Source organism: Ursus arctos, unplaced genomic scaffold, assembly GCF_023065955.2.
Source record: "Ursus arctos isolate Adak ecotype North America unplaced genomic scaffold, UrsArc2.0 scaffold_2, whole genome shotgun sequence".
NCBI classification, from domain to species: domain Eukaryota; kingdom Metazoa; phylum Chordata; class Mammalia; order Carnivora; family Ursidae; genus Ursus; species Ursus arctos.
In genome coordinates, this window is record NW_026622874.1 from 90,996,828 (window position 1) to 91,011,469 (window position 14,642).

Sequence of the window (14,642 nt, forward strand, 5' to 3'; positions counted from 1 at the left end):
CATGTTCAGTCCACTGTGTGGCACCTCCTGGGGATCGGCTGGTTGGGGAGGTAAGGAGCTGGGCTGGGGGTGGGGGGGAGGCAGGGTCACATTGCTGGCTCTTATTTGAACTCAGCAGCATCGAACTTCCTCTGCTGAAGAAGAAGCCTTCAGAGAACCGTCCCTGTGAGGCAACCAGGAACTTACACCCTAACAAAAGGGTGCACCATGACCATGACCGTGAGATCTCTTCTTGTGGGGAAGGGGAAGGACGAATGTGGGTTTTCCGAGCCCTGAGGAGGAAGCCGGAACACCACCTAGCTGCCAGGCTGTGGGGACCACAAGCCCTCCGCTGGCTGAGGCTGTGCCAAGCTGACCTCTGAGAAAGAGGAGGACGAGAACATTCAGGCTGTCGACTCCTCCCCAAGGCTCTAGCACAGGAGCCGCCGAGGAGCCATGAAAGACTTTCTCTAACCACCCACTTCGTAACTCCTGTTTGGCTTTTGTTTGCTCCCCAAACTGCTCTGTGCAAGTAAACACAGCCTAAGGGTTCTTGTCTCTTCCTGAGATCTCACTTTCAGCTAATGAAGAAAGACACAAAGCTCTTGAAAAGATATTTCATCAGATTTGTGCATTTTTGTACAAGTTGCAGTCCCTTCCTTCAACCTTCTGGAATCAGTTCAATTGCAGGAAGATGGGGAGGCAGAAAAAAAAAAAAAAAATGAAGTGGATTTTAGAACAACTTGGCAAATTAGCAAAGTTTGTAACATCATTAAAGAGCTCTTAAATATTCTTCCCTGAACTCCATTTTTATCTTGTGAATGCATTTCAGTAATTGCTCTAAAGGAAATGTGGAACTTTGGCACAAACATAAATGTTTGCATGATTTAAAATGCAGTGGCAGCAAAGATCATGATTTTTTAAATTGCTAATTCTTAAGCTAACCTTTTCGGTTTGTCTCATCTTGAAAAATGCCAGTTCCTATCCTCAGAAGCTGTAATAAAGACAATGCATATATTATTTAGTTCTTTATAATTGCAAACAACTTAGCTATATTTCAATACTCATCCCTCAGCTCCAACATGGAGCATACGTAAGATGATTACAATCATTCCATCACTCTGTAAACAGAACACCGGGGCACTGAGACACAAGACTCTTTTCTTAAAGCCAACAGATCAGACAGAGAAGTTCGTCCAGAGCCAGATGGATTTCAATCCGACCACCTTACCCCAACCCACTTATTGCTCAGCTCCATCCGTACTTGTCGATCATAGGAATCAAGGGCCGAGACCTAGAGTAGATAGGCCGGCCTGTCACTTAGGCAGACTAGCATTCCAGCCCTGCCTAATTGAATTAGTCAGGACAATTAACACTAGCTGCTGTAACAGAGAAGCTCCAAGATCCCGAAGGCTTAACACAACGGTCCGAAGGCCCAGGGACATCAAGAGAGAGCTGCAGAGGGGGGTGCTCTGTTCTACACAGTCATTCAGGGACTGAGGGTCCTTCCATCTCAAATGCCACCAATAAGTGGGCTCCAAGGCCACCACTAACGGGTAAAGAGAGAAAGCATGGGGGACCCCACAGGGGACTAGGGGAACCAAGCCTGACCGTGACGAACATCGCTTCCACCCACCTTCTATCCAGAACTGTCACACGGCCCCCGCTTCACTGCAGGAGAGGCTGAAGATGAGCTCTGTGTCCAAGAGGAACAGGAACTTCTTTGGTGAACACAAGCATTAGCTCTGCCAGCCCAGCAGGAGACAAGGATAGTTCTAGGCTGCCTGATGTCAGCTTCCCTAAAGCAGACCCTGGTCCAGTATACACAGTACCGTCACAAAGACTTGTCCCTGCCTCCTAGAAACTCCAAACTAAAGTTCTACCCCACATACTCACCCGCAAATCTCTCGCACAGGTCAGGATGGTGAACAGGAATGAGAGGGGTGCGTTGGAGCCAAAGGGCTTACCTTCTGGACTCGAGAACTATGTATCAGCTCGGGGCACTGGCTTCCAGAAGCAGGTGACTCTATAACCCTCCAAAGCCCCACACATCCTCTTGGGCCTGAGCCCTCCCTGGATGGTGTGGCTCCTATCCAAGGCTTGGCTTCCACTAAAAAATGACCCTCACAAGATTACACTGATCTTACCCAATTAAAGCCACCGTGAATACCAATAAATCGGAGACTGGACTGTAGAGAGGGCACAGGGCAGAAGCCAAGAACAAAGCTTGCCTGAGGCCTGCTGAGAGTTGCCCAAACGAAGAAGAAATTAACAATGTGCACTTGTCAGCACTCTTGTTGTGCTAATTTCCTTGCAAATATAAGCAAAGCCTTTTAATTAACTTAATATCAATTTCACTTTTCTCACATTTTGTTCTAATTATGGGCTGGATTTAAAGCTCTCGCAGCATAATTTACAGCCCTAGAATTAACAGCTTTACAACTTTACACACTAGTCACTGTTAACCTGACGGAAGTAAGGTTCCCTGCCACCAACCTGTCACCGAAGCCCCACGCCTGCCCCTCCGCAATCCTCGGGGCCAGCCATCAACGCTGATCAGGACTGGGTGGCGCACCCAGGAGGCAGGGAGTGCCAGTCTCACAAAGGGATACACAGAGAGGGAGCAGGTGGGTGTCTCCAGACAACTTACTTGCTTCTCTGAGTTTCAGCTTCCTCATCTGTAAAATGGGCATAAGAGTATACGTAGGCGTGATGCAGAATTCAGGAGCACAAAACACTTGATACATATTAGGTGCTCAATAAAACCACTGTGCAGGGTAAACTATAGTATATGTATTTATGTGCAAATACCACATACTGTATTTCACCAAATCTAAAATGCCTCCAACTATAAGATGTACCATTTGGGGGGGGGGGGGAATGCTACCAATTAAACTGTGACACATCACCTACCCTAAAATGAATGTTTCAGAGACACAAAAATGGCTATTGACTAAATGTGGCTACAGTCTCAGTCCACGACAGGTCTTCAAGACAAATCTCAGTTAACCAAAATGCCCCAGGACTTGAGTATTCTACTCAATGGATTTCCAGTTAGCAAAGAGTCTTGCTTCATTATAATATTCGTTGAAAATACACTGGGGGTGTGGAAGGGATGGCAGACACCGTGGATTCATAATGTAAGTGCCATTCCCGCTCTGGTCTTTTGCCTCAGCCATACTCACTCTCTCCAGAAAGCAAATGTTCTCCTGAAGCAAGGCTGGTCATGTGACCATTTTCCAGCCCACTTTTGCCTCAGCCATACTCACTTTCTCCAGAAAGCAAATGTTCTCCTGAAGCAAGGCTGGTCATGTGACCATTTTCTAGCCCACTTTTGCCTCAGCCATACTCACTTTCTCCAGAAAGCAAATGTTCTCCTGAAGCAAGGCTGGTCATGTGACCATTTTCCAGCCCACTTTTGCCTCAGCCATACTCACTCTCTCCAGAAAGCAAATGTTCTCCTGAAGCAAGGCTGGTCATGTGACCATTTTCCAGCCCACTTTTGCCTCAGCCATACTCACTTTCTCCAGAAAGCAAATGTTCTCCTGAAGCAAGGCTGGTCATGTGACCATTTTCTAGCCCACTTTTGCCTCAGCCATACTCACTTTCTCCAGAAAGCAAATGTTCTCCTGAAGCAAGGCTGGTCATGTGACCATTTTCCAGCCCACTTTTGCCTCAGCCATACTCACTTTCTCCAGAAAGCAAATGTTCTCCTGAAGCAAGGCTGGTCATGTGACCATTTTCTAGCCCACTTTTGCCTCAGCCATACTCACTTTCTCCAGAAAGCAAATGTTCTCCTGAAGCAAGGCTGGTCATGTGACCATTTTCCAGCCCACTTTTGCCTCAGCCATACTCACTTTCTCCAGAAAGCAAATGTTCTCCTGAAGCAAGGCTGGTCATGTGACCATTTTCCAGCCCACTTTTGCCTCAGCCATACTCACTTTCTCCAGAAAGCAAATGTTCTCCTGAAGCAAGGCTGGTCATGTGACCATTTTCTAGCCCACATGCAGGGGATGCCAGAGACACTTCTGGAAAAGATTTTCTTTCCAAAAAAAAAGATTTTCTTTCCAGATTAGAGAATAGGAGATGTGGCCACTTCTTTCTTTGTACAAAATGCAATGACTGGAATTACAGCAGCCATCTTGTAATCACGAAGGCCAAGAGAAGTATAGTATCATAAAATTATATCATCATAATGACCTTATGATGCCAAACCAATGCTAGCTACCACTACTTCTGGGCTTGTCACAAGAGAACCAGTTACTTGATGAGTTAATTCCTAAATGACACAGAGAAGGATTTTTAGAAATGAATAAAATGTATTCTCTTGCAAACCCTCGGTTCTGACCACGTTAACAATTCGTTATAATGCAAGGTAGAAATGAACGAGAGCTAAAAGCGACCCATGCAAAGTACCATAAGAGCCCAGAAGATGGGACAAGAATTCTGACAAGGGGATAGAAGGTTTCAGGGATGAAAGGGATTCTGAATGGTTGTTGGAGAATACGTGAGATTTTAATAGGATTGGGGGAGGGGCAGGTGTTACTCATAATCTGAGAGCTAAAGGACCCTAAAGTCATGTAGCTCTCAGTTATACACACATAAACTTTGCTCCCCCCTATAAGAGGGTAGAACTAGAACCCCAGTCTCCCATTAGTTCAGTGCTCTTTCTACAGGAATGGACAGCACCTAACAAGGCATGTATAACCATTAGACACCCCTCAGTAAACACTAATCACACAATTAGCCATTGTGTCTGAGGCTGGGCTGGAAGGAGGCTCTTGCGGAACCTTGCTCCCTATTAACTGTCGGCACGCTCCCGTGCTGGTGTCCGGATGTGGCCGCCTGTAATTATGGCGGTGGTTTATTACTCATGCATGGCAAGGCTGAGGCTCTGCAGTTAGCAATGACAGGGACATTATTAAAAGGGAAAACTTCTCTATCAGTGGCTAAGCCAATTGTCATCCTTGTGTCGGAACAGTCTAGAGACCTGTGAGGAGCAGTAACTAAAGCAGAAGAAGGTCTTTCCACCAAATGAGCCCTGCATTTTTTCAAGTGCTGCAGCCATCAGGAAAGGAGGGAAGGAGGGAGGGAGGGAGGGAGACCCCCACCCCTGCTGAGGGGCAGCTCCTATTGCCCCCCTAGTCAAAGGCCATTCCATGGAGAGCTGGCTTTCCTGGACTTCCAGCTTCGGCAGCAGCCGGGGAAGCGGGTTCTGCCCTGCCACAGAGCACGCCAGCTGAATCCAGAAGGGGTAGCAGGACCAGAGGCCAGGTGGTGGCCTCAGGAGGCAGACCCAGGGGAATCTCAGTGGGACAAAGCCTGCCTGTGGCGGCAGCTGGGGTAGAAGAGGCTTCTATGTCACCTGAGAGCAGCGGGGGCAGGGGGAGCCTCAACCCCTCGTCCTCACCGTCACCCCCTTGGGGTCCCCCAGCCCCAAGGCCACCTGGCTTCCTCTTTGGCTGGGGAACAGAAAGGGAGACCTACTGTAAGTGCTAGACAAGCTGAGGGCCCAGCTGAGACTGCCCGGGGGGCAAGCGTCCTAAGGGCACCAGCCCCTTGCCCTGGTGGGACTTCTCCACGGAATCAGCTGCCCCAGGATTAGGGAGACAGCAGGGATATGGAGCAGAGGACACAGGGAGGAGGAGGACCCTGGAGGAGCCGGCAGAATTCCTGACAGGATGGCCGTGGGAGCTGCTGTCCGGCTGAATGGGGAAGGATAGAGCCACAGGGAGCCAGAGAAGGCTGGGGGGCAATGGGGGCGTGGCTGGGAGGGCCTCAAGGAGGTCAAGAGCAGCAGGGAAGGGCAGGGGAGAGCAAGCTCAAGGGGAGTGCACAGGGCAGAGCTCTGAGGGCTGATTTAGATTTTCCAGAGGGAGCCATTCCAGGTGCTGACCCTCAGGCCGGGATGTGGCCAAGGATGCGGCTCCAAAGTGGGGTGCGCTGTGATCTTTGAAGCTCAGAGGGCCAGCTGCGTCTTGCAGCAGGGGCACGGCTGGGCCGGTGATGCCAACACGTACACCCGCCCCTGGATTTTAACCCATTTTCCCACCTGTTTGTGCCTACACTGAACCTGATGACATCAATTCCCTTATGTCACTGTGGTGCCCTGATCACGCAGTGGCCCCCCCATGTCTGCAGAATTGAGTCCAAAGCAGCCTGGGACTCGAAGCAGTGTCCACCTGCTGCTCCAGACAAGCCCCTGCCTCACCAGCAAGTTCTCACCACACAGCCTCCCCTAGGTTCCCGCACACATTTCTGCCTCCGTCCCCGCTGCTCCCCACGCCGGCCACCTTGAGGATTCCCAGTCCTGGGCCCAGACCAGACCATCGTCTGTGACTCGCTTCCCCATCAGGTCCCCGGGTGGCGGGGGTGAGGGGGGGGCTGCTGCTGACCACCTGTGTCCTACGGTGCACGTGTCAAAACTTCTGAGTTCTGGGGTTCAAGTTCAACACTCACTGGCTAAGCACGTCCCGCATGCCAGTCCAGGCCTCAGCCCTTCCATCCTCGTGCTACTAACTCTTCCATGACCTCATATGCACCGGGTAAAACCACAGACACACCTTTCCAACGACACCACAGCTGTCTGCCCCTCCCCATATCCTGGCCCCCAGCCCACGGCCGGCGGTGAGGAAGCGCTCAGAACACCCATGAGCTTCTGTCGCGGGGTCTGACGTGTAGAGGCTGCCATTTCTTCTCCTCTGCCTCACAAGCGTCCCCCAAAGGCATCATCTTCGTAAGTCAAGTGGAAGAGGGAGAGGGAGAAAGAAGAAGGAAACCGAATTTGGCCTTAGACAAACACGGGAAGGAAGAAGGATCCCCATTCATTCAGAGTCCAAGCAAGTTAGAAGGAAAAGGACCTCCTCTTGCCCCTTTGGAGATTCACATCGCAGACAGCAATGACCACACTCCGCCACAAAGCGTGGCTAGCTGCTCGTGCACTCGTGCCAGAAATATCTGCTAAGCCATCTGCTATGGGCCAGGATGGTTCTCAGCATCCGGGATGCGATGGGGGGCAGGCCAGCAGGGTCCCTCCCTTCTCCCAGCGGCCACACGCTGGGCCCTGGGGCTTGGCCTGTCCGCTCTGAATCCCATTCCATCCTGCCTTACAACGACCCCATTTCTCAGTGGAGGGGTGAAGTGATTAGCCCAAGGTCACAGAGCTCGTAAGTGCCAGAACCAGTCATCCAATCCAGTCTGCCTGACGCCCGAGTGAACAAACTTTATTTTTCCCAATCTTAGATTCTTAGAAGAGACTTGCAGGTTATCTGATCTCAGATTTTCTTCGCCTGCCATGCGCCTTACCGAGCCCATGCCCTTCCTCCCGTTGCCGCTTCTGGCTCTAATTACGGAGCCTTCTTCCTGTCCACAAAGAACACTCCCGATTTGGCAACAGCAAAGGTCAGGGGGTTGGATTTCTTCCTCGAGAATAACATGGTGGCCTCTTCCCCCGCCACCTGGACAGGCGGCAGCCAAGCCCGCTAGCAGGGTGCCTGTCGCCCACACTGCCTCTGAGGGCTCCCCACCTCTCCAGGAGGGGTGGCTACACCAGGTGCTAGTGGTCCATAGGAGGGAAAGGAAGTGAGGCTCCCTCCAGCGCCCAGACCCTGGCTCCATGGATGGAGCCTGGGCCCCTGCCTGCCACAGAGGCCCGCTCGCAGCACATGGAGGCTCGAACTACCCTGGTCTCCTTCTGACGCTCATTGCAGCGACTGATTTTAATACAAACATTTGCCCTCTCCTCCTCCCCATTCCCTCCATCCCACAGCCAGTGCTGGTCCCAGCCAGCTCTGGAGTCTCCGGGCACACAGCTGTATCCTGGCAGCAGGAAGGGAACAGCTCCAGGTCAGCTCTGGTGTCCATGAAGACGTGCTTTCAAAATGCCATCCCTCTCTTTGTGACTCCACCTGGAGGCCTCCGGGAGCCCATCTCCACCTCTGTCCGGCTGTCCTCCCGCGTCAGGCTGGGTGGCTCTGCCGGGGTTGCTAGGAACCTGTGGGCTTTCTGCAGCTCCGACCCCAGCTTCGTCTGCCTCTGCAGCTTGGGGGCAGGACTCGGATAGGTAATTTTGACTTCTCCCTGTTCCCACAAAGATTTTCAATTTCTTCAAGCCACCCGGCTTCTACTCAATATCCTTCTGAAATCTAAATTTGGAAGCTAACCTGAATCGATTGCATTTCCTCTTATGACAAAGCTGCCCTGGGCTTTACTGGAGCAGTGATGTGCGTCCTTGTGACTCACCGCACAGGGGCTCTCGATGAGGGCAGGGGTCGCCAGCCAGAGCTCTCGGGGCTGGCATGGGGCAGGTCACACAGGGAAACACCGTCTCTACCCCAAGTCCTCGGGAGGGCGCTGGGCAGGGGAAAAGTACCGAGTCTTCAGAAAATCTTGGCACTGCCCTTCCCTGGCTCTGTCATCCTGGCTAAGTCACACAGGATCTCTGTTCCTCACCTTTTTCTCAGCTCTAAAATGAGAGAAACAAATAACTTCCTCAGAAGGTGACAGAAAGTCACAAGTCATGTGCAGAGTTCCATGAGAATTCCAACAAGAAATCCGTCTGTCCCTAGGTCCACTGTTCCTAATGCTCGTACTAAAACACCAAGGCACCATTTTGTAAAATATTTTAACACAGCATTATTTTCTCTCATGTAACTCTTTTTTTTTGGTTTTCCAAATTTCCTACAATAAATATAAATGAATTTTCTTCTACCAAAAAAAAGGAATAAAAAACCCTATTCATATTATAAAAATCACACATTCAAAGAAAATATACTGAAATGCATTGTTCCCTATGCTGGACAACTGCTTCCCTTCCAAGTTCCCCCAAAGGATCTGGAGCCCTTCCATCGGGAGAGTGAAGGACCAGAACAGCCTCAAGATGGCTCAGGCAAGATGGTGGAGACAAGATGGCTTCCTCACACTCTGTCTCCCCAGCTAAGTCCTTGTTGCTCCCTCCCCCTCACCACATCCACCCAGCCCGACCCAGCCATGACAGTGTCGAGACTATTTCATCCTTGTCTATCCTTTAACTCCTCAAACTAGCACCCATCCAATTAATCAACCACATTCTGTACAAGGTGCTGTGGATGATGCTTGAAGGATAGAAGTGGTATTCAAAAGTCCAAAATATAGTTCAAGCCCTTGAAAAGCCTACCATCCAGTTCTGGGCTCAAAAGGCAAACCCATAGCGGCACAAGAATATCAGCCATGAGTGCAAAGAGTCACCGACAAGAAAGCTTCTAGCACCTCGGAGCAGGAAGAGCTCAGACATGCGGCCTGGCACAACCCCACTCCCACCCCCAGGGCAAGGACCCTGAGCCAAACTTGAAAGGATGGAGGAACAGAGAAAGGGAGCAGGGACGGCAAACCCTGACAACTTCCCGAAGGCTGGGGCTGAACTGTGGAGGCCACAATCCCAAGACAAGTGCTGGGAATTCCCGTGAGCAGATGGGTCCGGCCGGAGGAGGCAGAAGGCACGGGCAAGGTGGGAACCTGGGAGATGCTGGTGGCAGCTGGCTGTCTCCAGCCCTGACTATCAGCCTCCAGGCCTGACCGTGATTCCTTAGGAAACAGAAAGCCACTAGAAGCTGGGCCCATGCAGACAGCTGGAGCCACGTGTGATCAGTGGAATGCCAGCGTGTGAGACCAAACCCAGGGCATGGGGCAGAGCGTACTGTCCAACGACCAGGGTCAGCAGTGGGGGCCTTGCAGAAAGAATGGAAAAGCAGGTGCCAGACAGGGTCTGGAGGGAAAAAACTAACTCATCTCTGTGTGCGTCTCTACTTTCTCTTTAAAGCGTCCTTCTCAGTCTGTAGTAAGAAAACCACAACAGTAACAACAACCTGTAACTGTTTTTCCAAAGGCAGGATTTGAGATTTGGGCACCGAGAATCTTAGCAGAGAGGCTGATTCTAAGGAAGCCTGGAGACCCCTCTCAGGACACCCAGAGAAACCTGTTCCACGAGTGAGCAGCCCCTTGGGTTGCAGGGCTCATGGCCAGGGAGGGGTGGAGCACTCCAGGACTCCCTCCTCCCGGAACTTCCTAAGAGTCCACAGGAAGGTTTGAGAAATCTGAGCAGCCTTGAACACGCCAGCTCTCACTCTATACCCGGAGGGCTGGACCCAAGTGGCCTTGTCTCACAGGCCCGCCATTAATTCCTGAGGAATAAAGAACACCAAGGGCAAGGTTTCCTTCTCCTTCAGGAGCAAGGGATAGAGACGGGCTGCAGAGCAAGTGGACACCGGAATCCGGGCCCCAGGAGCCCTCGCCACGCTCAGCCACCCTCCCCCTGCAGCAGGCGGCCCCAGCGGGCCTACTGAGTCAACAGGTGGGACGTACAATGCCCAAGGCAAGCACAGGCAGGCATGAGGCCCTGGCAGGTGGGCTGGAGACGCGGGTCCTCTCCATTTCCTGACTCTTCCCTGCCCTCTTCCTCCGGGGTTTCCATCGCTCCAAATTACACTCAGCAGCCAGGAAAATAGCACCCACCTAGTCGCAGCTAGAATGCCTGGCTTGCCCAGGAAAAGCTCTCATGCCAGTCTTCCTGCCAACTCCTCCTCAGACCGCAAGTCAAGCAAGCTCCGTCTTCCCACCCCACAGGGTCCAACCCAGCCAGACCCAAGTGCCAGGCACCTCCCTCATCCCCCAGGGCACTGCTTACATGACAGAAGAGCACATATGCAAAGAAGCTCAACACTCCCCCCCCCATATGAAGCAGGCTCTTGGCTTCTCAGAAGTTCCCACCCCCACCCCAACCAGCTGGCACCGTCGGGAGAATGGGTTTTCCTCTTTGCTTGCTCAGTGTAGGCAGTGGGCCACGGTGCAGGCCACAGCTAGCCCGGATGCAAAGTCTCAGGTCCCCACCCCAGCTCTGTGAATCAGAGACTCTGGGGCTGAGGTCCAGAAGCCTGGGACTTCACAGGCCCTCCATCTGACTCTGACACATGCCAAAGACTGAAGCAGGCTGGTGCCACAGCGAAGAACCTCAATTCCGGAACAGACCCCTGAAGTTCAATTCCCAGCTCCACCCCCTGGCTAGGGGATGGAGCAGGCAGTATCAGCACCTATCTCCTGGGGTTGCTATAAAGACTAAACGAGTCCCTGCATGTCTGTGCACTTAGCAAATACCATTTAGATTGTATTATTCCTCTTTGGGGCATATGGGGGTGTGGCTATACCATATTTCGTTTCCTAGCTGAAATCAATACTAAAACGACTTGTGTCCCTACGTGCAGGCTAACAGTGAGACCCAGGCTATCTTGCACTCTCTCTTTTGGGTCCTATGGGTGGGTCTTCGGCAGGTATCTGAGTAGAACCAAAGGCCCACCCCACAAGCTTCTCATTTGTCCGCAAACGAACTGGGGATTGCAACTACCCAGGGCAGATACAAGTTCAAAGCCCCCCCTGGATACTTGTGACAATGACATCAAGACCAAGGCAATCCTTTAGAAGGTGCTCAGAGAGCACATCCCACCTAGAAGGGCTCAGCAGGGATCACTGGGGAGCAAAAACTATACCAACTATTATTATCATTATCTTTATGATTATTTGTAGTTCTGGAACTATCAGGAGCACAGGAGTCAGAAGCTCAGGAAGGGAGGTGGCAGCCTTGGATCTGCCTTACATGCCAACCCTACAGACCCGGGAAAGCTGCTTGTACTCAAGTAGGTGATACTCACTCTGACCTTGGGGACAGCAAGTGTCCAATGACCCATCCATCCCTGGGCCAGATGTGACCAGGGCACCTCAAAAGTCTCCCTCATCTCCAGAAGCCCTGAGAACATTTTGCACGGGACAGATTCGGACAACTGCCATTAATTGGATGGCACCCCTCGCTTTGCTACACTCTGAAACACTGCTTCCCCAACCTGCCGCAAACTGTAAACAATCGCCCGCCCGCAAGCAGCTCTCCGGCGAGAAACCGGGTGTGTTTCTAACAGCAGCTTCTAACAGCAGCCTCCACCGGCAGCAGCAGGAAGGGAAGAGTGTGCAGCCCGCCTCCGGGAGAGATGACATATTCATCCAACTTACCACCGAAGCGCATTAGCGCCAGACCTGAGGCCTTGACTTTGCAGACATTTCAGCCCGCTCGTGTCCCTCCCTGTCTGACCCCCGCAAACGCTGAGCTGCAAGAGCTATTTCCCCCACGTCGGCCGGCCTGCGCCTCCAGTCCCATTTGGCCGCGCGACTAGTTTCCGCACTCGGGCTGGAGTCGCCAGGTAATGACTCCCGCACGCGGGCACCGGCTGTACTGACATGTTTCCACAATAAAAGCAAACTTACAGCTGGGGCACAGAAGAAGCAGGTCATTCTTTCCAGCAGCCCCAGCCTCCCGGCCCAGACAGAGCAGAAAGGATAAGAGGGAGCCTTCGGGAGCCAGGAGGTACCGGCTCCCCCCGCACCGCGCACAGGGCCCCAGGGGGTGACCGGTGCCTGGCCCGCCCGCGCAGAGCTCCGTGGGCGCCCGCGCGTGTCCTTACCATTCAGTTGCCGATAGACGATGTCCTCGAGCAGCGAGAGGCGCTTCAGGACCGCATCCTGGATGGGGCTGGCGCTGTGCGCGCTAAGGTTGGCCGCCTCGGCGCGCGGCCGAATCTCGTGGAAGGCGTCTCCGCTGCGCACCGAGATGGGCCGGCACTTGGCCAGGAAGAGCACGAAGCCGGCCACCGCGATCAAGTTCAACACCAGCAGCACTTTGACTCTTCTCAGTGAAGCCATCAAACACGCCCGCCCGGCCCTCGCCCCGGACCCGCGCCCCCTCAGGCTCCGGCGAGGCGCGGGGCAGCCGGGGGCAGTGCGAGCCTCACACTCCGGACGGCCGGCGGGGAGCCCAGAGGCTCCCGGCCCCGCAGCGCGGATGCTCGGGCAGCGGAGACGGCTGGGAGGACGGGGCGGTCGGGGGGGAGCGCGAAACCGGTCACATGGAAGCCCACGGTGTGCAGAAGTGTTCCCGGAGACGCCTGCTCAGTTCCCGGCGCGCGGCCCCTTCCGGGCGCCTCCGCTTCTCGGCGAAGCTCCGGGGGCCGTGCGTCTCTCCGCCGCACCAGCGAGTGGCTCGCCGCTGGACCTCGGGTCGCCGGGAGCCGGGCGGGTGCGGCGCGCAGGTGCCAGGCTCAGGGTTTGCAGCCCGCCCGCGGGAGAGCGCGCCGCGCCTCGGGCCGCACGGCCACCACCCTCGTCCGCAGGCGGCCGTCGCGGCGCGCGGCCCACGGTCTTCAGCCCAGGACCCGCTCCCCGGGGCGGGCGCCTTTGTTCCGCTCACCGACCCGCTCCATCACGCCCGGCAGAGGGAAAGCCCGCGCCCGGCGCCCGCATCCTCGAGGCTCCGCAGTCACGCTCAAGTCTCAATTACTCTCAAAGTGGGGGCAGCACTAGGGGGCGGGCCAAGGGGCAGAGCGCGACGTCCTCTCCGCCCCTCGCGCCGGGGACACCCCACCCCGCCACCAAACTCACCAGCGCGCACAGCGCCGCGGGCGCCCGGACACGTTCCAAGCCCCAACCCCACGCAGGGAGCCTTCGGGGCCTGCCGGTCACACTGGCCTCGCTCCGAGCTGGCGAGTCGCGAGGCTGGCCGGAAGGAAGAGTCGGACCTCAAAAGTCACAGCAGTTCTCTACCCCCTCCTAAAACGTCGCGGGGAGCGCGGCGGCAGGGACGCGCGCCGACGCCCCCTCCGCTCGGCAGAACGGGCAGCACCGCTCGTCCCGCGCGCCACGGAGCCTAACGCCGAGTCTCCTAATTGGCGGACGCAATGATACTGCCGCTGCGGCACCAAGAGCCCACACGGCCCTGGCCCCGGGTTTGGAGAGCCCGGAGGGGACGCGCAGGTGGCGGCGGAGGGCGGGGCGCGGCCGGAGGGGACCGGCTGCAGCGCCAGCTCCTCCTCCGCCGCCCCTGGCCACCCCTCTCCCTGCGAGCCTGTCGGCCGCCGCCGCCCGCAAGCTGCCAGGCGCACAGCTCCGCGGCTCGCCGGCTCGTGCGCGCGCACCCGGAAAGGGCGGGGGCGTCTGGAGAGTAGGGACCGCGCGGGATGGGGGCAGTCAAGTCATGTTGGCTGCTGCCGGCGTTGGAGGGACCCTCTGGTTCTCAGCACTCCCCGAGCTGGCGGGTTTGTTCCATCCTGGGAGGCGATGAAGACATCCCTCTCTGTGTGCTCGCGGCTCCGCTTTGCGTGGCCGGGAATGGCTAGAGGGAAAATCTGGCCTGGAGACTCGGATTCTGTTACTTTGGGAGCCAGGCCGCGCGCTGGTGGGCTGGGTGGGCTCTCTCCGTGTGAAAATTCGAACCGTCCAAGTCACAGTTTTTGCGTCCACCCACATTTTATCATAAGAAGCAGATTCTGGCTACTGGATTTCCACAATCTCTTCCTCTTTCCAAAGCCAGGCGTTTGAAAGGCTGGAATTCAAAGACCCTTCTTGATCCACTTAATTCCTTGGGCCTAAAAAAGAAACCAGACTGCCAACTAATAAAGATCAGGCAGTAAGAGCCAATGAATCTGGTGGTTTCCACCTCACCATTTCGATCTCACTGAAGTTTTTCTTTGTGCTCTTGGGTTTTGGGGTTTTCGGCTTTTGTTGCTTATTTATTATTTTACCTTGATTTTTAACAGAAAAGTGCATGGGAAAAAATAACAATTTTTAAAAATTTTATTCCCTTGGAACTCGGT

At 54.3% G+C, this 14,642-nt stretch overlaps 1 protein-coding gene across 1 annotated transcript in view; it reads right to left on the minus strand.

The window, feature by feature from the left end:
- Window positions 1-13,912, minus strand: part of GALNT17 (polypeptide N-acetylgalactosaminyltransferase 17) — a 434,553-nt gene extending 420,641 nt beyond the window's left edge. The window contains exon 1 of the mRNA XM_026515942.4: window positions 12,459-13,912. Within this exon, the coding sequence (XP_026371727.1) occupies window positions 12,459-12,696 (238 nt within the window). The 5' untranslated portion in view covers window positions 12,697-13,912. The remainder of the gene's footprint in view (window positions 1-12,458) is intronic.
- Window positions 13,913-14,642: the final 730 nt, after the last annotated feature.